Source organism: Heteronotia binoei, chromosome 12 (assembly GCF_032191835.1).
Source record: "Heteronotia binoei isolate CCM8104 ecotype False Entrance Well chromosome 12, APGP_CSIRO_Hbin_v1, whole genome shotgun sequence".
Lineage (NCBI taxonomy): Eukaryota > Metazoa > Chordata > Lepidosauria > Squamata > Gekkonidae > Heteronotia > Heteronotia binoei.
In genome coordinates, this window is record NC_083234.1 from 54,154,947 (window position 1) to 54,176,495 (window position 21,549).

General features: G+C 46.9%; 2 protein-coding genes across 2 annotated transcripts; one reads left to right on the forward strand and one right to left on the reverse strand.

The window, feature by feature from the left end:
• The first annotated feature begins 337 nt into the window (after window positions 1-337).
• On the forward strand, window positions 338-21,130 carry DPP7 (dipeptidyl peptidase 7). The gene is made up of 13 exons (XM_060250785.1): window positions 338-491; window positions 1,443-1,556; window positions 2,286-2,425; window positions 2,727-2,890; window positions 3,227-3,362; window positions 4,286-4,367; window positions 5,337-5,503; window positions 10,574-10,634; window positions 18,536-18,654; window positions 19,067-19,223; window positions 20,077-20,141; window positions 20,263-20,333; window positions 20,852-21,130. The coding sequence occupies exons 1-13, from the start codon at window positions 422-424 to the stop codon at window positions 20,955-20,957; spliced, it is 1,452 nt and encodes a 483-aa protein (XP_060106768.1). The 5' UTR covers window positions 338-421; the 3' UTR covers window positions 20,958-21,130.
• LOC132580129 (kelch-like protein 13) lies at window positions 10,725-17,652 on the reverse strand. The gene is made up of 4 exons (XM_060250783.1): window positions 16,049-17,652; window positions 12,618-12,870; window positions 12,137-12,297; window positions 10,725-11,167 (listed from the first exon to the last, which is right to left on the reverse strand). The coding sequence occupies exons 1-4, from the start codon at window positions 17,117-17,119 to the stop codon at window positions 10,793-10,795; spliced, it is 1,860 nt and encodes a 619-aa protein (XP_060106766.1). The 5' UTR covers window positions 17,120-17,652; the 3' UTR covers window positions 10,725-10,792.
• Window positions 21,131-21,549: the final 419 nt, after the last annotated feature.

Here is a 21,549-nt window from a genome sequence, read left to right on the forward strand (position 1 = left end):
TTTTAAAAATATGTGCATCCACTCAGAAATGTGTAATAAAGGGCTACCTCTATGCTTTCTCTCCCACTGAACTAGGGCACACATCTGAGATTCGAGAATGGTCGCCTCGAAGTACGAGCAAAGTGCTTCTGGTCAGGGGTCACAAGGCGTGTTTTGGAAAGCAGGCAAAAAGGCTTCAGCCTTTCTTTTCCCGGGGAGGCTGGAGACGAGCGCGCTTACCGAATCTCTACTATAGACCTTTTCCTTGTTATTCAAAATGGCAGCGCCCCGGTAACTATGGCGACCGTATCAGCCCCACCCCGGAACGGAATTACGTGATGACGTTTCAGTCAGCTGTTCTTGTAATTCTTCCCCAGCCGCTGCAGCGCACGTGACCGGTCCCCTCCAAAAAGGAGCCCCTTGATCTCTGCCACCGGTTGCCATGGAGACGCGGCTCGGAGCCTGGTTTGCTCTGCTGCTGCTGCTGAGCCTGGCTGAGAAGGCAAGAGCAGGTGAGAGCGGGGGTTGTACAGCCACTCTGCACATGCTCAGGGGCATTCTTGCAACTAACATTGTAGGTGGTAGCGGTTGCTTTGCGTGTCAGACGGATGGGCGCTCCGTTGGGGCTTAGAGGTTCTACTTTACATCACACTAGCCAGCATGGTGCAATGGTTAGTGTGCCACGCGAGAACTAGGGAGACCTAAATGCAGAAACTTCAGCCATGAATTTTCCTGCCTGGCATTGGGCCGGTCGGTCTTTCTCAGCTTCATCTACAGGAAGCTTTGTTGTAAGGGGGGAAGGGAAGTTTGTGTATTATGATGCCTACCTTAAACTGCTTGAAAGGGCTGGATTAACATCGATGGATGCTTATATATTGATGCAATCTGACCTTGATGCCTGCAGTATAATTTACATTTTCTTGGTTGGCCCTAATTTGATTTCCCCACTCTAGAGTAAATATATAAAATTATATTTGTCATAGCACTGGTTCTCTTATGTTTGTACAGTTTAATCAGTAAAAAGAAATAGGCCATTACAAGCAATATATGTAATGTGGCTAAGCTATATGCAATTAACATGGCACTTTGCGTGAAACAAACAGATTCAAATTCAGACAAGATTAACAAGGACACTTTTGGGCTGTTTATTACTACAGTTATGAAATGAATTGCCGCTTTGAACCCAGCAGATTACCTGATGGGGGAGCTGTGGTTACCATAAATGTTTAGCCCTTCTCAATTCTCAAGGCTGCCTAGCTTCCCACCCCCTACCAATTTCTAGTGTACGGCCCTGGTCATGAAGCTGGCTCACTTCCAGTTCTGTGCAGTAGACCCCCCAGCTGCCCCTCTTTTTTAGTCCCTGTCAATTACAGGGAAGATCTGATATGTGCTTCTTGTCTTTCCCTGTGGGTTAACTGTTGGTTGTTTGAAATCAGACTCTTAACAGCAGTGCTTCACTGTAGTTTACAGGACGCCCCAGCCTGACTTTGAAGAGAAATATTTTGAGCAGTGGCTGGATCACTTCAATTTTGAATCATATGGCAACAGAACTTTTGCGCAGAGATACCTCATCACAGGTATGCACCATGGCTGTTGGAGGAAGGGGTACTGCTTATATTTCATTACACATACATGCTACTTGAGAGTAATAAGAACTGCATTAAAAAAAGGTTTTTAATTTGTCAAAAAAGCAGTTAATTTTTTCTGGACAGTACTTGTCTCTACCTGGCACATCAGAGTAAATTACTCCAGAAACACCATTGAAAAGAGGGGGATTGTCTAAGAGATATTGGGGAGAGCACCTGTTTTGTATGCAGGTGGTTCCCAGGTCAATCTCCAGTTCAAGAAACTCATATATAGCAGATACTGTGAAAGTCCTTTCCCTACCCAAGATCGTAGAGAACCAGAGTAGACAATCCTGAGTGAGAAGGTCTTACTTGGTATAAAGCAGTTTTTATTATTCAGGTATCCTGGTCTTCAAGGCCACGTTAAAAGTCCAGACCTAAGATAATGGAGGTTACTTTCCAGTCTCCCGGTGCTGGAATTGCAGTTTGGTTGCTGGATGATTTTTCCTGACAAGCAAGAATTCAACTAGTGGAGCATTTCTCACTTGCATGCTTGTAAAACCTTCTCCAGAAGCGGAGTGAAACTTTATTGCTGAAAACCATGGTCATTATTATGCAGTAGATTTCTGCTGGCAAGGCAGCTGCTTTGGCACAAAGCTCTATCAGCAGAAAAGTTGGATTGCGAGTCTTGAGACGTCTTACCATTTCCTCTGTTGTATTTCTGTTGATGGTCTCATGCAGATAAATTCTGGGGAAAGGGAGTGGGTCCCATCTTTTTCTACACGGGGAATGAAGGAGACATCTGGGACTTTGCTCAAAATAGCGGCTTCATCCTGGAGTTGGCGGAGCAGCAGAATGCCTTGGTGGTCTTTGCAGAGCATGTGAGTGTCTTGCCAACATTTTGCAGGTAGGAGCAGGAAAACATGCCCAACTAACTGTAGTGCCAGTGTCTGAGCCAAAGGCTGCTATTGTGTGTTTCGTTTGGTCCTCAGTGCCAATGACGTCAATGACTGCCTACCTGGTGGAGAGATCATGGCATCAGATGAGTCTTATTAATGTTAGAAACGTATCAGAGGTGGAGCTGCTTCAAACTGTGGCACCCAATACAGAGAGTCGTGTGGCGCTCTAAAGGGTTAACATGTTTATTGCCAGTTTTCATCAGCTTCTGTAACCATCTTTCAGAGATATTATGGGAAGTCACTTCCATTTGGGGCAGCATCTCTACAGCAGGAACATATTGGTCTGTTAAGTATGGAACAAGCCCTTGCTGATTATGCAGTGCTCATTATGGAGCTGAAGAAGCAGTGTGGAGCAAGGAACTCTCCTGTCATTGCTTTTGGAGGCAGGTGAGTGCTCTTCCTTTCTCTTCTCCACTTTGCTAATGCACATTTGTTTGAGGAATGCCTTCTTTAGGGCTGACAACAAATGACCATGGGCCTTTAGCAATAAAGTTTGACTCAGCTTCTGAAATTATTTCAGGAAGGGCTGAACCAGTTGTACCCTTTGCATCTGACTAGTCTCCATGGAGACTATCCCTGCATTGTTCACCTGTTCTGATTTTTCCATCTGCAGTAATATTTTGCCTTCCCTTGGGGATCCTTGGGTTCAGGACCATCACGGAGAAGGCAGTTGTGCTGTAGTCTTGACCTTCTAGCTTTTTTCTCTTTCTTTCATTTCTGCAGTTATGGAGGGATGCTCAGTGCATACATGAGAATGAAGTATCCTCATGTAGTGGCTGGGGCGCTTGCTGCCAGTGCTCCTGTGCTGTCTGTGGCTGGGCTTGGAGATGCCAACCAGTTCTTCAGGGATGTCACAGCGGTAAATCGTGGGAGCTTTGGTTAGGCTTAACTTCATCTCAGCAAACAGTATCTTACCACCCTTATCTCCATTATAAATTGGTTTGTATGGATGTGCAAGGAGGAGTGAAAAAATCTCCAGCTCTTTCGACACACCTTCCTTGTGTCACTCTTGTGAGTCAGAGATGTTGAGACTATTCAGACAAGGATTGTTTTCTATTGCTGAAGTCTGACTCTTCTGCAGTCAGCCCAAAGCAACGTTGAAACACTTAATGTAGCACTATATGCTCTACAAAAATATGTCCCTACTGGTAAGTCCCATTCAACAAAAATTCCATGTGTGCCCCCAGTTTTCCTTTTGTCCATCTGTTTTCAGCCTACCAAGTTGCTTCCTGTTTTGTAGCAGCATTCATTAGTCAGTTGGTAATTACTAGTTCCTGTTCACCTGAGGAAGTAAGGCTGTAAGCACAACTTTTCTTTTTGTAGTCAGCACAAGTGACTGCTTGTACTTTTAAAGAAATTATTACTACAATAGCATCCTTACAAAACAATATTCATAACTGAAAATGAGGTAATTTTTCCAACTGCCAGTTGAAAAGTACTACTAAAGCCAGTCACCCCATTCTTCAGTACCTGATAACTTAAAGGCAATTAAATTGTCAGGGAGAGACAGAATTGGATGTAGAAGGGAGAGTAGCCTTGAAAAACCTACTATAGTGATTTGTCAGATAGGACAGCCTAGAGCTGTAGTTTCATTTTAATCAGTAAACAAAATCGATACTCATCAGGTCTTTAAAAAAAATGGAAAACTCAGAAATCACTAGAATGTGATAAGTTGTCAATGATGCCATCTAATTTCTCCATAAAAATGAATGAATAAGTAATGTCAGTTCCAAATTAAGCTGTTAGCACTGAACTACCCATTGTCTTTTTTCATTCTTATAGGATTTTCAGAACTACAGTCCGTATTGTGTCAAGGCTGTGCAAGAAGCATTCTGGCAAATCAAAGACTCCTATCTAGCTGGAGGTAAAATAAGCTGACCTGTTGAGCAGGGAGCAGTTTCTTGAGAATTCCTGAGTACTGTGAACTTCTGGAGCATACAGACAAAGTGCAGTTTTCAGAGGAGTTTGGGAAAACTGTTTCCCTGAATGTACGTGGATATCTTCATAAGGAAGCCCTACTGCTCAAAACTATCATCACGTTGGCTTTCAAAGAATGAGGAAAGACTTTTGCAAACAGCTCCTTCCCAGACTGGGCAAGCTATTGTCTCAGTTGCAGTTCAGATCAGTTAGCATTTCCTCAAATTTGCTTTCTCCTTAAACAGAGTTACACAGCTGTTCTGCATGTTTTATTCTTGCAGAAATGTAAAACTGTCCTGCTTTGGTTATGTACGGAGAGTATGTATGGGGACAGGAATATAGTGGGAGCTCACAAATATAGCAGGAGCTGGCAGTTACTGTAGCAGCCATGACCATGCAGTTTGGTTGATGGGCTTATCATGATCTGTTAGACAAATTTGCCTCTGTCTTGGATAAAGGGAAATCTATCTGATAGTAGAGTGCCTTTTACTGTGCTCAGATTTCCCTGTACTCCAAGCAGTTGTAGCCAGAACTGTTTTTTAAAAAATGGAAAGATGTTTGGCTGGATGCAGCATGATGCTGACTTCAAGGGCCCTCCAGCTCATTCCCTCCCCCCAATTTTTATTTTGCCTTCCCAGTCCCCCTCTGTTGATGGCCCTGGAGATGTTCAGATGTGCTTTGCATTGCCTGCTTCCACATCATGACCTTGGTACTTCTTGGAGGTCTCCATCCAAATAGTAGTCAGGACCAATCCTGTTTAACTAGCCTGGGCTATCCATGTCAGGGTGAATGTTTCCTCAGATAGGTTTAAATATCTCTCTAAAACCATGAGGTTAGAAAACAGAAATCTGATGCATCAGTTTTCTACACTTACCACATTTCATAACACAAATGACTCTTTCTCTGCTGCCTACAGCATATGATAGAATCAGCAGTAAGATGTCCATTTGTGAGAAGCTTTCTTCTAAGGAAGATGTCTATCAGTTGTTTGAATTTGCCCGGAATGCCTTCACCATGATAGCTATGATGGACTACCCTTACAAGACTGACTTCATGGGCCACTTGCCAGCAAATCCAGTCAAGGTGAGCACTTCTAGGATGTATGGCTCAGGTTTATTTTGCTTGCTTCAGAAAGCCGTTGTCCCAGCATTACTATGACCTCGTCTCCACTATCAGATCTCCAGAGGGCTGCACTAAACGCTTTAGTGAGTCATCAACACTACAGACTTCAGCTGGCTTAACCAGCTTTGTAAGTCCACCAAAGCCTGCAGAAACACAGGATTAGCTAACATATATCTACATTAGTCATTTCTATGTTTTGCATGCAAAAAAAGAGCATAGGTGAGCAAATCTGGGCTTAACAGCTGGTCCATTTTCCTGAGGAACCCTGGGGAAAATGGAACGCATTTGTAGCTACACTCTCAAACAAAACAATTCAGTTTGCCAGCAGTAAAGTACCTCACTTCTGGATCAGATAATATATAAACAGAAGGCAAGGGTTAGGAGTGAAGTATTTTGGGGGCTGGTGATGTGAGAATTGCCTTTTCCCTCTGGGTGTACACTATGGGGAATTACAGCATCACTTGGGAGATTTCTGCTGAGATGTAACCCTAAAATGTTATTTCAGAACTGCTCTTTGTATAATAATTATTCTGATTTTTTTAAAGTTACTCTTCCATCGTCTTGACCCTGCACTGCAGCTTCTGCTAGCCCGTTTTCCTTCTGGTTTTGTAAATGCTTTGTTGAAGCTAAGGCAGTAGAGCTATCTGTTGATTTTAGTTTAGCTGCTTGAAAACTAGTTTAGTGTAGCGGTTGGAATGTCAGCCTAGGCCTGTGGAAACTCAGGTTCCTATCCCAACTGAGGCACAGAGGGCACAGTCACACTACACTAACTAATGTGTTTTACATCCGGATTTTTGCTATTCTTACAAAGGAAAAATCCTGATGTAAAATGCATTAGTTAGTGTAGTGTGAATGCACCCAGAGCTCCCCAGTGATCTTTGCTATCTACCTATTACATGAGTGTCCAATATGTGGTCCACAGGGGAAGAGTGGCCTGTCGGAGCGGGAGTAGCAGAGTGAGGGAGATGACTTGCCCGACACAGGGCTTCAGGAAAGAAAATCAGGCAGACACGTGCAACTAGTGCCAAAAGGTGTATTAACATATATACACGACAAGTGCTCTCTTGTGCAGTCTATACAATATCACCTCCACGGACAAAGTGCTTCGCCTAACCACCATCTCACAGGGAGAGACCTGTGTGATGCACACACAGATCATATATAGTCCAAGCAGCCAATCCTGGCCGTGCTGACTCAGCAGATTGCATCACTTGGCTTCTGCCGGCTCAAGCCGGTCTGCTGATCAGGTCACTGTGACCTAGCCTGGCAGCTAGATCACCAGCTGTCATACTGTAGCTGTCAGACTGGGTTTATGTAGATTCTTGCTCCAACACACCTCCTAATCTATTTAAACCCAGTGCACCAAAACACTTTACACAGTTTACATACATGTCCACCAGCAACATTACAGTTCATATTTACGTAGCTCGGAACCCTTTCCGGAATTCGTTCAGGAACTCATCATGATTGTAAAACACATCATCGTGTTCCTGTTCAGCCAGCTCTTTCAGACGCTTGGCTTCAGCCTCCTTCTCCCTTGCCTCGCACTCTGCCACCCAGGCTTTCCATTTCTTAGCCTTTTCTTTTAACATTTCCTCAAATCCGGGTGGGTCTGGATTGACAGTCAGAGTGACATAGGGACACTTGTACCTAGCGGGACGTTGGCCTTTGGTGGACCTGGCAGACACCCGTGGCCCTGTGCTTGGACCAGCTTTGTCTTCTTCGGGTTGCTCTGTTCCCACCTCCTGGGCTGGTTGCTCTGCCCCTGTAATTGGGTGTTGAACCTCCTGACTCTCACACTTTACCTCCAGTTCCTGCATTTGAGGCTCTGCCTCCTGACTCTGCTCGTCAGGCTCTGTGCCAGCATTCGGCTCACCTTCTCCAGCCCCACTGGGTGCCACCTCCTGGGCTGGAGTTCTGGGCTGCGCTCCAACATCGTTATCGCTACTTGGCAGCAGGACAAATTGTTTCTGCAAGGAGTGCAACCTTGGCCAGCTGCTTTCTTCATTGAACTGGGCACTCTTACTAAGTGTTATCTTGCTTTTGCTATTGCAGAAACGATAACACCTGGCCCTTGGCTTGTAGCCCAGAAAAATTAGGCTCTCTGCCCGGACATCCCCCTCCCCGCTACTCGTGGAGTGGATGCCAACCCGAGCCCGTGACCCAAAGACTTTTAAAGAACTCAAATCTGGGGTCTTGTTCAACAGTAACCTGTAAGGCACATTTTTCACAGTATTACACCAAACCCTATTTTGCAAAAAAACAGCTGCATGTATGGTTTCTGCCCAATAGGTCATTGGCAGTTGTGCATCCTCTAACATGCAATACATCACATTCTGCAATACAGCCCCATGCCCATTTTCACGGGGCGTTGCCGGGTTCGTCAGACGGTGGGCAATGCCCTTGTTCTCCAGCCAACGTTTCATCTGGTTAGATAAGAATTCCCCCCCTCTGTCGGTTTGTACAGCTAGGAGATTAACCCCTAATTGTCTCTCCACTGCTTTGACCCACTTGGTGAATGTCTTATACACCTCAGACTTATGCACCATGGTGAAAACCCACGCGTACCTCGTGTGGTCGTCGGTGGCCACCAAGCAGTATCTCCTCCCCGACAGACTCTTTGGCAATGGGCCAATAACGTCTAAATGGACTAGTTCCAGGGCTCGTGTGCTTTCCCTTGAGCTTTCTTTAGCAACAGCACACGCCTTGCTTTTGGTCTTCTTGCAGACCTGGCAATCCAAGTAACATTTGCAAGGATTTACTTTCAAACTAGGCACAAGCTCCAGGGTTTTCTTTAACGCCCTAAATCCGCAGTGCCCAAGTCTCCTATGGAGCAAATGTATACAATTATTGTGCACAGGCTCATTCGACACCTGAGCCACCTGGGCACAATCACTCTGGACCACATACAGTTTACCTTCCCTCTTTCCTGTCACAAGCAACTTTCCCCCACCTCCCAGGATTTTGCAGCAGGTTTTCTCAAATCTCACCTGGTATCCCTGGTCAAACAGTGTGCTAACACTCAACAGGTTAGACTGCAGTGAGGGTACATACAACACATTTTGCAACATACATTTCAGTGCAGGAAATTCCACATTGCCTGAGCAAACAGAATTGGCAGTGGTCCCATCAGCCAATCTCACATACTTATGCTCAGGACTGTCAATGTTTTTCAACAACTCCTTCTCGCAGCAGAGATGGCTCGTTGCCCCGGAGTCTAAAATCCAAGCAGACCCTGTGCTCTCTACTGCAGACGTGACCAGCCGGGTTGCTTCCTCACACGGGCTGGCGGTCCTCCGCTCTCGCCGCACACGCCCCCGCCTCTTCTCCCTCTCAGGGCAAGCTCGGAGCAGGTGCTGCGACGACCCGCATCCATAGCAGCGACGGACTGCAAACGCAGTCGGCTCCACTTCCTCCACCTTCGGACGCCTGCCAGCAGCAAAAGCTGGCTCATTCTTGGCTGTCTTCCCGGACACACCGATAACAGCACGCTGCCCGGCCGACACCCCCGGACAGCTCACGGCCGCAATTCTCTCTTGGAAGTCAAGCAGGTGGGCACAGACGTATTCCATGGTCAGGGTCGCTACGTCCACCGTCTCCAGAGAAGTTATCAGGGGAGTGTACTCAGGTGGCAACGACGACAGCAAAATGTACACTCTGTCGTCTGGAGCTACAGTCTTGCCTCTTGCCTCCAGCTCAACGAAACAGTCCGTTAGCCGTTTGATGTGATCTTTCACACACCCTCCAGCCGGCATAACGGTGCGGAACATCCTCCTTGTCAAGGCCATGAGGGAACCAGCAGTGGTGCTAACATGCACCGCACTCAACGCGTCCCAGGCAGCCTTGGGAGTGTCCTTCCCTCGCACATAAACCAGCTGGTCATCTCCTATGGACAGCACTATGTTGGCCAGTGCCTTATCCGATAACACAGTCTCGGCAGGAGATAAGTCAGCAGGGGGGTTACTCACGAACAGCCATTGCCCTTCACGCTTGAGGTAGTGTTGCATTCTCAGGCTCCACACCGCGTAGTTGGCTGAGGTGAGCTTCTCAACGGCTACTCCAAGCTGTTGCTGAGCCATCGTGCCGACTCCTCCTCACAGCTGGCTGCCGACGTCCCTCTGGCTCTCAAACAGAGAACGGTGGTGCTTCTGTGTCCTTCACCGGCGTTCCTCGCCTCCGGCTCTTTCCAAACTCACAGTCAGCTCAACTCTCAACTCTCTCCTCCGCGCAGCGGAACCGCCCTGGGCCCATAACCCTGTCGGAGCGGGAGTAGCAGAGTGAGGGAGATGACTTGCCCGACACAGGGCTTCAGGAAAGAAAATCAGGCAGACACGTGCAACTAGTGCCAAAAGGTGTATTAACATATATACACGACAAGTGCTCTCTTGTGCAGTCTATACAATATCACCTCCACGGACAAAGTGCTTCGCCTAACCACCATCTCACAGGGAGAGACCTGTGTGATGCACACACAGATCATATATAGTCCAAGCAGCCAATCCTGGCCGTGCTGACTCAGCAGATTGCATCACTTGGCTTCTGCCGGCTCAAGCCGGTCTGCTGATCAGGTCACTGTGACCTAGCCTGGCAGCTAGATCACCAGCTGTCATACTGTAGCTGTCAGACTGGGTTTATGTAGATTCTTGCTCCAACATGGCCTGCCTGAGATGGCTAGCAAGGAAGCACATTTAATTCCACTACAAAGTTTCTGACACAAGGAAAATTATGAATAAAGCCTCAGATCCACTTAGCTCACATTAAGTCACATCCAATACCTGTATGCCAAGCGTAGACCTCTTGACTTTGACATTCAGTGATGTTGCCACATCAGAGTTCACGAGCAGCTAACATTGGGGATGGATACACGACTCAGAGTCTCATCGATCATGTGATCTGCAATTGAAAAACCTTGGGCACTCTGCTACGTTAGGATAAAGAGTTTGTGTAGGGGCTGGGCTGCATATGGTGCCCTCGATTTTTTAGAGGAAGGGCAAGATAAACCTAACATGGTGTCTGTTCATGTCAAACCAGGTTGGCTGTGAACTGATTCTGGCAAACCAGGACCGACTCAGAGGGTTGGCAGCTCTTATTGGTGAGTTTCAGTTAGACATCCCTCCCAAAACCTATGTGAATGCTGTATTTTCCCCAGGTTATGTCACCTCAAGAAAAAGAGAGAATCATATTTGGTTGCTGCTACTGCTTATTTCAGGAGAACTTCCTGCTGGATTTTTTTTAAAAAAGTCTTCCTCCCTAAGCAACATTCTTGTTGGCGATGAAAAGGCTGAGGGTGGATTTCTTCTTGCTGGTGGCTGCAGGCTCTGCTGCCTTCTGCTGCTGCTTGCCCTCAGGCCAATGAGACAACTGAACAAAGCAGCAGGCATGATCCACTAGTGCCTGGGGCAAGGAACCAGCCTTCTCCCACACTTTTCTGCCAGGGTTGCAGACAAAGATGCCATCCTCTTTATTCCTATGCCGCAGGGACCCACCTCCTGTGATGTAGAGTTGAGACTGGTGCACAGCAAGGCCAAATTGGCAGCGGTCAAAGGGTGACAGGTTGAGTAGGGTCCACTGGTCAGTGACTGGGCAGTAAGACTCCGCCTCATTGATAGGAATCCAGTCCTCCTCCTGTAAAGGACCAAAAGGCCATTGAATGTCAGTGTGTGTCAGGCTCTGTGATGCAGAACGAAAAGAAGGAGGAGGCACAGGCCATCTCTAGCCCATAAAGAGTAATATTCTAATTGCTTTGAAGAGTGACAGAGCTTAACACCAAGGTCCTTTTAGGGTTCATAGTGTATCTCTCCCCTCTGGGTATACTGCCTGAGCCTTGGCATAGCTTCACTGCAAGGAACTTGTACAGGATAGTGTCCTTCTCTTCTATGCTAGTTAGTGGATGATGGTGTGCCATTTAGGTTTTTCATTGATCTCAAGCACCAAAATATCCTAACCTGCAATACTCCCTATAAGCTGTGGAGTGTGAGCAAAAATTCTACTTTGTGAGTTACCGGCATTAAAGCTGCGAGCTACTGTGTACATTAGTTTGCTTTGAGGCCATCCTTCCTGAGCTAAGACAAAAATGAGTGAACCGGAGGCTAAAAAACTGTGAGCTAGCTCACACTAACTCAACTCAGAGGGAACACTGCTAACCTGTAGTCAACTGGTAGCAAAGTTTCTAAAGAATTAGTAAATTCTGTAGGGCTGTTGTATTTTTAGGTCTGGAATGCTTCTGTGCTAGTTGGTATAAAAAGGTGAGATTATTATGTGAATAGCTGCTAGTTTGAGCATGGTGAGTTTTGGCTTACCTGCAAATTTTCCTTTGACCTGTAGGTCCTCCAGACAACCCATACTCTCTGTTCTGACTAAGCAGGGCTGGTTCTTTAATATTAAGGACCGGCCAAGTGCCAGAGTGGAGGTAATTCCTTCTTCCTTCCGAGAGCCATTAAAAATGAAAGGAAACAACCCTGAAAATAGGTCCCCTGCCCCTTACAAGAAAAGGGATTGTGACAACCAGTAAGCACAGAACCAAGAGCATGGCTGGCAACAAGAAGGGAAACTGTCACATTTTGGACCTTTGCATTGAGCGAGAAGTCAACCTACATTGTTCAGTGTCCTTCCTCCAAAACAAAAGATTCTGTTTTCAACTGCTGCCATTCCATGGTCGCACCTAGCAAACGTCATCGGCCGGTTCCTAATCCAACGACGCAGGCGAGAAAGGTAGCTGTATGTGTCACGGGAAGTTTTGCCAGCGGAGAAGCCACCTAGTGGAAAAGGGTAAAAATGACCCTTCTGAATTTGCTTTTATGGGGTGTAGGTGGACCCACCTACATTCCTTTGACTCTTTTCATGCCCCGCTCCCCAAGATGATCAGGACTGAAACATCCATGCAAAAAAAATGTGCTCTGTACTTAGGCTAAGGTCACACAAGCTCAGTTGGTTGGATTTAAAGTAGAAGGGAGGGAAGGATACTTTCTGACAGCTGAGCTCTTCCTATTCTGGAATTGCCCGTCCACAGCCTTTTCATGAGACATGACTGATGCTAACAACATAATCCCCAGTCAAAGCAGCTGCTGCCTCTCACCTGAAATGTAAAGGATCCCCTTGTGGGTTGCTCCTGCGTGGTCAGCCACAGGCACTGGGAAGGGTGTGATCGGCCGCCACTCATTTTCAGCAGGCCAATACTCCTCTGCTGCGTCGGTGAGTGTCCCCAGCAGTGCTCCTCCCCCAACGGCCACAAGACGGTCATTCAGCACATCCGCGTGGAAGCGAGTCCGTCGATCCAACATGCTTGCTGTTTGGAGCCATGAATTGTGACGGGGGTCAAACCTGAACACCTGGAACCGGAAGAAGGATACTTTTGTTGGATTGCATCACATACGCCCCATCCCAACAACTGCTGAATGTTGGCTGGGTTGGAAGCAGAGGAGTCTCTTCAAAGCAGTGACTACTGTTTTTCCATGTTTTGATACTGTGAGTCACTCTGCAACTGTTAATACTGAGATCATCCCATTCCGAGCTGCAAACTGGCAGGCACAATTTGGGGAACAGCACTATAGTGGTTGGGAAGAGAGTCAAAAACTTCCACCCTAGTAATTTCAGGGTATTACATTTCATTTCTGACAGTCTCCATGAAACCCAACAGCCTTGTTTACACACAGTTCCATTATGGCTCTGAAATACCTGCCTTGAGTTCAACCAGGGATTTTTTTTGGGGGGGGGCAGGAATACACAGAAAAGCAGTTCTGGCTGGCTTGGCATCAGGGGGTGTGGCCTAATATGCAAATGAAGCAAAAAAAGCCCTGGGTTCAATAATATACCACTTTGCTCCTTCTGTGTGGTTATTATGCTTTCAGGCTCTGCCCCCTAAAATTAGGAAAAGAAGACTACAAGCCCTCAACAGCAACATGTTTTTAGGCAGCAACTGAATGAAATAGTCTTACATACATAAACTTGCAGTTCCAGACAGTTATTGACATTAAGATAATGGCAGAAGGAGTAAAATGTTTGGACATTTGCAAATGTCTCCAAGACAGTGCAGCTCAGTGGTGGTGGTGGTGGTGCATTCCAGTATGTATGTGAAACAGACAGAGGTGCTTTCCACACTTGTTCTCTTCCCCAGGTTCAATGCTTTGGTAAATGATTTTCTCCTGCATCCCCACAGCATTTGTACACCTCTCAGGGTTTCCCTCGCTTCTCTCCAGTCTTTCTCAAACCAGCTTTTAGAAGCATTGCAGTAAAGCCTGGATGGCCACTGGCTAGTTGGGAAAATTAGAATTTTCTCTCACGGCAACCATTTTTCCTGACTCTCTGGTGGTCATTTCTACCACAGGCTGTTTGGGGGAGGGCCTTTTATTTGTTTTAAAAGCAGCACTAGTATATTATGTTCTGTTATTTTTATGCCAATAAAGGCTAACTTGAACTAGTATATTATAATTTCTCTGTATTCCCAGGTTTCATTTTTTTTCTCTTTTAAAAAGTAAGTCTACAGCCTTTTCTGTTGCTCAAGATATAAGAGAAAAAGCATATCTCCACAAAGGGAAGGGCCTAGAAATGAAAGCTGGGAATTCACAGAACCTGTTAACACTTACTAGTATAACCTTAGTTCCATCTCACAATATTCTAGTGCTCACTTTTTCAGAACAAATTTGCAGGAATCCTAGTGGCCTAGGGAAGAGGTGGTGGCTGCTGGAGGACTGGGGCAGGAACCCTGCCAGGTGGAAGCCCTGTTGCCACTGTGCTTTATCAGCAGTTGCAGCAGCAACAGGAAAGATGCACAAGCCTCTCCCCATGTGGAAACCACCAGAGGGAGGCCTTCAGGCAGATGAAAGGAATTGGAGGTTGGGGGCAACGGAAGGCTGCTGTGGACAGAGGTGTGGGTCATGAAACTTGCCCCTTGCTTATGTGACAGGTGGAGAGGTGAAGCCACACTAAGTTTCTTGGCCCAGGCAGCACACAGAAGAGGAGCTGCTTGTGCCTTAGATGCCACCTATCCTTCCTTTGGGGGAGGCCCACTTTGCAGAGTGAGTCATTAGAAATCCAGAATTAAAAGCTGGATGAGGCTCACTGTTGTGGCTGGCCTCCATTTGCTCAGTCGCTCGTGCCTCTGGGTTACAAGGTGATCTGAACTGGTGCCCCGTTGTAGGATGCATTGTTCTGCCTCTGTATCTTGATACCCAAGGATTGCTACTTTGGGCATGTCCCACATTCACATACATACATTTCCCATTTGTATGGATTCTTTCCATCTCTTAATAATAGTGCATGTTTGAGCAAACACCTGTGCACTCCTGCCAGCGTTGGAAGCAGACAGCGAGACGACTGTTTAGCTTGTCAGATTGCGAAGCAGCTGGGGAGTACAGAAAGATCCCAAACAAGCATAAAATTAGAAGACTGGGGGTGTTAAGTGGAACAGGGGATTGGTGAGTGAGTGGCTGTGAATAGATGGCTTTCTTAAGTTTTGTCTTTAAAAAGCTTTGAGAATGAAAGAAAAGACGTGGGACAGTGACGGAAGGATCTTTACACAACATGCACCCATGCAAAGATAGGAAACTGCAGTGAGAAGTGCCTGCTTTAGGAAGAATTGCAGATTTATAGCCTGCCCAGGCCCGGCTCATGGGAGTTGACCAAGTAGGCGGCTGCCTCGGGCGCCACTCAGCCTAGGCCACTCCCTGCGCCCGCTGCCTCCTTGTGCCCACTGCCGCCTCCCCACACTTGCCCGCCGCCTCCTCGCGCGCGCCCGTCGCCTCCCCGCACTTGCCCACTGCAATGTTTTAAAGGCGCCTGTCCGACTTTGCTTGAAGGCAGTCAGGTGTCTTTAAAACACAGTGCTCTTCGGAGAGCACAATGTTTTAAAGGTGCCCGTCTACTTTGCTTTTGACTTGAAAGCGGTTGGGCGCCTTTAAAACACCGCGCTCTCCGAAAAGCGCGGTTTTTTAAAGGCATCCGGCCGCTTTCAATCCGAAAGCTGCTGGCTGCCTTTTAGAAACTACTTTGGAGTAGTGCAGGGGGAAAGCGGCGGGGCAGCAGCACTCTCGTGCACCGCAACAAAGGGAGCTGGATCGGGGGGTGCGGCGCAGGGTTCTGCCTCTAGCGCCAGAACCCTTAGCGTGGGCCCTGAGCCCGCCCTTCTCTCTGAATCAGAGACTCAGAGCGGCTTACAATCTCCTTTATCTTCTCCCCCCACAACAGACACCCTGTGAGGTGGGTGGGGCTGGAGAGGGCTCTTGCAGCAGCTGCCCTTTCAAAGACAACCTCTGCCAGAGCTATGGCTAACCCAAGGCCATTCCATCAGGTGCAAGTGGAAGAGTGGGGAATCAAACCCGGTTCTCCCAGATAAGAGTCCAAGCACTTAACCATTATACCAAACTGGCTCTCTGAGGGAATCTAACTTTCACTATTAAGTTAACCCAGAAGCTGGCTGTGGGATAATGTTGTGGCCTGTGTGGCCTTCAGGCTAAGCTACTCAGAAATTAGCTGGTGCAGAATTTCTTTTCGATAAAACTCCGCACTTACCTCATTTGATGGATGTTGTCCTGTAGGGTCAAACTTGTCTTGTCCCCCCATCACAAAGACAAAGTTTTGGATCACTGCAACACAGTGGTTGTAGACAGGACTACAGAGGTCCCCTATCTTTTCCCACAAACAGCAACTCTGACTGGCAGCCCATACTTCTCCACAGATTGCATTGTCTGCCGTTCTGCCTCCAAGGACCAGCAGCGTATCTGTGCTTCCACGGACCTTTGTGCGCTCAGTCTGGAGGGCAGGCTGAGCATACGGCTGGGAGTGATAGACCAGGGCCTCCTGAAGGTACCGGCGGCATGTCGGCTCAGTCTTCATGATGGGCGTTTCCCAGATGACTTTCTGCAGATCTTGTAGAGGGATAAGGGGAAACCGTATGTGCCTCATTATGTCAGCCGCATCTCTCGGGTGCGTACTGTTATGGTTTATCCAGCATGCAGCTGCATGGAAGAGTTCCAGTTCACTGAGGGACTCTGTGTTGGCTCCCTCCAAGATCTCCCGTAGAGTATCCCCATCGAGCCTTTTCAGCTGCAGCAGATCTGTCAGGATCTGACGACAGTGCTGGCCCACGCAGCTTCTGGCTTTCTTCTTCAGCCCTTCTGGGCCAAGCCTTTTTGCAATGTCGAGGATCTCCAGGCAGGTGTGTTGATTCAAGCTTTCCTCCAAAAACCGAAAACACAGCAGGATCACCTCCCGGACCAGCAGTGCCTCTGCAGCCTTGAAGGTCTCCTCAACATTCTGGAGGGTCAGCTCAAGCTTGTTAGAGTAAATGAAATCCAAAATGTTATGGAGGCCCCGTGCAGTGACTGATGGCAGTTGAATGTTGGCGTCTTGGCTGGTGGCATCTCTGAGAAAGTGCATTTTGCAATAGCTGCTGACAGAAGCCAGGATAACTTTGTGGGCAGGGAAGGAGGCTCCCTCCGCCTCCAGCGTGACATCACACAGGGCATTCTGTGAGCGCAGGTTCCCCATCCCCTCTAGTAGCTTGGCCAGGTAGGTCTCTGAATAAAGACACTGGCCCTCAGCCCAGACTTGATCGCTGTGGGACGTAATTCCAGAAGTCATGATGCATAAGGAACAGTACTGTCTCTGTCTCAAAGGCCTTGGACCATCCTCTTACACAGAAGCTCTCTCTACAGTCTAGAGGTACATCTCTGAGACTTGGGAATTCACACCAACAACTTCTCTGAATGCAGGTGGTGGGACCAGCTCTCCGGTTAGCTGTGCTGTGGCTGGGCTTGTGTTTTGCCTGCTATGTTTTCTTCCTGGGCTACTATGAGAGCAGGTCAGCTGATGTGTCATTTTCCAGGGAGCGCTATCCTCCTTCCCTCCACTCGGGCCCTTTCATGAGCACAAAAGGCGCACTGTCTATTTTTCTTCTGCAGTCATGCCTGAAGTGGCCAGGTGCAAGCCCAGGCTTGCCTGCTGCTTTTCAAATTACCAAACCTCATTCAAGGTGAAGGAGGTGACTTGGGTTGTAATACTGGGAAGCAAGAAGCAGGGAAGGCAGTGGAGATACTATTTTCTGTTGTTTCTCCAGTATCTGTTCAAAGGCTGCATTTAAAGTCACCCTGCTGATCAGATCCAAAGTTCCACCCAGTCCACCAGTTACCTCAGGAGGTGGTAAGCTCCCCCTCACCAGTAGGCTTTAAGCAGCAGCTGGACTGCTGTAGGCTGATCCTGCATTGAGCAGGGGGCTGGACTAGATGGCCTGTATGGCTCCTTTGACCTCTGTGATTCCATGACTTCTAAACCTCCCCCCTCCCCCTAGACACATTTGGGAGGCCGATAAGCAGGGCATATCAGCTGCCAGGGCTAGTACCAGTTCCATCATCCATATGTTTGCTGAACCCTTTGCAAAGCCATCTTAAGCCACTGGCCATCACCATGGGCAGTGGTAGAAAATTGTTTTGTTAATTTGTGCATTGTGCAAGGTTTGTGCTGAACTCTGCTACCACTCAGTTTCACTGGATGTGATCTCAAGTTCTAGCATTAGTAGAGCTGAAGAAAAACCTTTATCCACATTCCTCATGCTGCTCATAGCTTTGCAAGCCTCTCTAGTATGTGTCCCATCTCCCCCTTAGTCATCGTTGTTCTGAACTGAAAAGCCCCATATTGCCTCAGCTTTTTCTGGCTGGGAAGGTGCTTCAGCCCCTCGATCTTTGTGTTTGCTTTTTCCCGTATCTTTCCTAGCTGTGTGGGTCTTCGAAATCCTGGAAGGCTGTCTAAAGCATGCTCACACAGAGACACACAGCTTTTTAAAAGTGTGCTCCCTTGCCCTCTCCTTCCCATAGGGTAGCCAAAGTGCTGCTCACTAGATCATACAAGTGTTCTTAACTAGATCCAAACCTGCGTTAGCTGAAAAAGAAGTACCTAACCTTCCTTCCAACCAACCCTCCATGTTTTGTTTTTTTGTGATTTTCATGTTGTCTTTTGTATAACTCCAACCCCTCAATCTGACCACCATCCTTTATTCTACAGGCGTATTCTACAACTCAACCGGGCAGGTGCCATGTTTTGACATATACAAGTTGTACCAGAAATGTGCAGATCCAACTGGCTGTGGCACAGGCTCTGATGCCAGAGCATGGGACTATCAGGTGCATTTGGGGAATGAGTGAAAGTTCCTTGGGGGAGCACCTCCTCCTCCTTTGATTATAAGAAAACACAAAGTAATTGTGATCGTAACATTTTAACTGGAGCAGCTGCCACCCAAAACAATGGCTTGTGACTTAACTCTGGCTTGTGAGTCCAACTCTGGCATCTGTCGAAATGATTAAAGTTTAGATGTTTGCATCTAATTGGCTTTTTTGAAGGCTTCTGTCAGGCCTTGAGGGGGGGTGCAAAAGTTATGCTGGGCAACAAACTACTACTGCTTCTCTCTCTCATACACACACACACAGGATTTTGGCAAACAGGGTTGCCTGCATACAGTTTTTACTATTGCAGGATGAAAACCTTGTTGTTCTCTCTGCCCTGCCATGGTTGCTTAGGCGCTGCTGTTTTTCCTAGGCTTGCACAGAGATCAACTTGACATTTAACAGCAACAATGCAACTGACATGTTTCCAGAGATTCCCTTCACTGATGCTGCCAGAGGACAGTACTGCTTCAGCACATGGGGTGTGCACCCCCGACCGTCGTGGCTACAGACCCATTTTTGGGGCAGTGGTAAGCAACAGGTCTTTCTTTGGACAAGGAAGATGGCTTGTTGCAATATGGATCAGCAACTGCTATTCTCTGGGACAAACCTGCCCTCCTGAGTGGGACCATTTGCTTACTGTGTTAACCCAGAGGCAGAGGGGAGATGGGTAAAGAGCTGCAGACACAGGATTTGTAAACAATCCCATGGTGGGCAGGGGCATTCTGGCCTGCAATGCTGACTAATCTTTAGGTGCACACCATGCCTGCTAGAGGGAAAACAATTACAGTAGACTCTTGCCACTCACAGATTTGCAAGCCGGAGTTTTATTATTAACCACTGCGGTCCAATCACGTGATATAGTTCGTAGTTTGCATTTTCACACGTGTCATCATAATTATTAAATTTGCAGGAAATCTGTTTTGCTATTGGACTTGCCTCCTGGTAGTCACTGATTCTGCCATTCAGTGTGATCCTGAGAACAAATCCTCCATGAATGGTGAGGTATACGGTAGTTGCCGTATCAAGGAAATGCCTGTTCTTTTACCAATAACAATGCACAGCAGTAAGGACAATGTGTAGCCCAGACTTCTCTTTCCCACCAAAATCCTCACTGCGCTAAATCACAGCCACACTACACTCTTGCTAAAGTATAGCTACAGTACAACAACCCATCAGGCCAAAGGGCCATGTGCTCACTGGCTTGCCAAATGTTGGTAACTTCTTTGGAACTTTGTAATTCCTGAAGTTCTTTCAGTCAAGCAGAGTGGAAAAACTTAAAGGGAAAGGTAGTATTCTAGTTTCTAGTGTCTCTCGCACAACAAAATGTATCCTCAGAACTCATGTAGCCATTTTTTCTAATGTCTTCTCTGATTTCCCTAGACCTGGCTGCTGCAAGCAACATCATCTTTTCAAATGGAGACTTGGATCCCTGGGCAGGTGGTGGTGTAAGTATCTTAAGAGGAGACTTTCCTCTTTCCATTGCCTGCACACCAAACACTTTTCATTGAAGTCTTCTTTCGTGAGTTGGTAGACAGGCTCCAAACTGACTTCCAAATATCATTTCAGATTAGAAAGAACCTGAGTGCCTCGCTGATCGCCATAACTGTTAAGGGAGGTGCCCATCACCTGGATCTCCGGTAGGTGTTGTCCAAATAGGCAGGAGAATGTAAGGGTTTCTTGAGTGGTTTGTTATTTTGCATTACAGGTAAATTTATACGAATGACTGAAAGAATGCATGAATCCAGCAAGCAGAAGTTTTAAATCCCCATTTAAATGTGCTTCCATTTTGAATCCTTTATTTTATGCCACTAGACAAAATTTGGATATATATTTTTTTTAAAGCACAGGAATTCTAGACACCACTTTTCCCCTCCTGAGATACAAGACTATTAGCAATGTTCATACCAGTACTTTAGCTGGCCCTCATACTTGCAGTTTTTTGTAATGGGCAGCTGAAGGTGGTCTTGTCTCTTGCTGTTGTCACTGTTTTTCCCAGCAATTGTAATTTTAATTTGCTGGATTTTAAAATGCTGGATTTTCATTCTTCCAGAACAAACATTCCAGATATGTGGAATTCAGATCCTAAAACCTGTGGTTCCTTGGACAGAACCGTTTTCTTAGCCAAAAGCATTAACATGATTTGGTGTTCCCGCAGGGCGTCAAACCCAGCTGACCCGCCATCTGCCAGAGAGGCTCGTCATCAGGAAGCAAGCATCATCCACGGATGGGTGAGACTGGCAAAGGAAGGCCTTGGTTCTTGAAAGAATCAGCCTCCATCCACTCTTTATCTGGAGCAATTAAGGCAAAGTTTGGAGGCTACAGCCAGTTTAAAAGGCCTTTGTTAAGGAAACGAGCACTCATCATGTGTCCTTCTGAGGCAGTGACATTTCTATGCTTTATGTTTTTGTCAGCAAGAATAAAACTGTCCAAATTCCTTAGGTGCTCAGTTTTTCTTTGTCTGCATTTCCTGGACACCAGAGGAGATAACACAAGCTCCGCCATGATAGCATCTGAGATTGGATCTTCATCTTCACAGGTATCGGTTTTCTTGTGGTCAGTTTTATCTTTAATGTCTATTTTGGTGGCAGAGGGGAAGAATCAGAGCTACTGCAATTACGGGCTCTTAATTATCAGCAGAGGGATTCAGCCTCTCTTGTCACTACTTTGAAATAGTATAATCTGCAGTGTGAAGACTAGTTAACCAGTTGAAATTCATTACAGTTAAACTGATCTTAGAGAGAAGCTCAGGGAAGGGAAATAGGATACTAATTCTTCTATCCCTGTCTTGGGGTGGCCAAAAAGCTTGTTGGAATATAACCATCTGCTTCCAGGCCTTGATAAGCCCATGGGGAA

Excerpts from the sequence above, each read along its gene's own strand:
- LOC132580129 (XM_060250783.1), bottom strand. The coding sequence starts at position 17,119 with ATGACTTCTGGAATTACGTCCCACAGCGATCAAGTCTGGGCTGAGGGC. Across the intron at positions 12,298-12,617 it reads GGGGATCCTTTACATTTCAG|GTGGCTTCTCCGCTGGCAAA; the intron begins GTGAGAGGCAGC and ends CTTTTCCACTAG. Across the intron at positions 11,168-12,136 it reads GAGGAAGGACACTGAACAAT|GAGGAGGACTGGATTCCTAT; the intron begins GTAGGTTGACTT and ends GGTCCTTTACAG.
- DPP7 (XM_060250785.1), top strand. The coding sequence starts at position 422 with ATGGAGACGCGGCTCGGAGCCTGGTTTGCTCTGCTGCTGCTGCTGAGC. Across the intron at positions 1,557-2,285 it reads GCAGAGATACCTCATCACAG|ATAAATTCTGGGGAAAGGGA; the intron begins GTATGCACCATG and ends GGTCTCATGCAG. Across the intron at positions 19,224-20,076 it reads GACCCATTTTTGGGGCAGTG|ACCTGGCTGCTGCAAGCAAC; the intron begins GTAAGCAACAGG and ends TGATTTCCCTAG.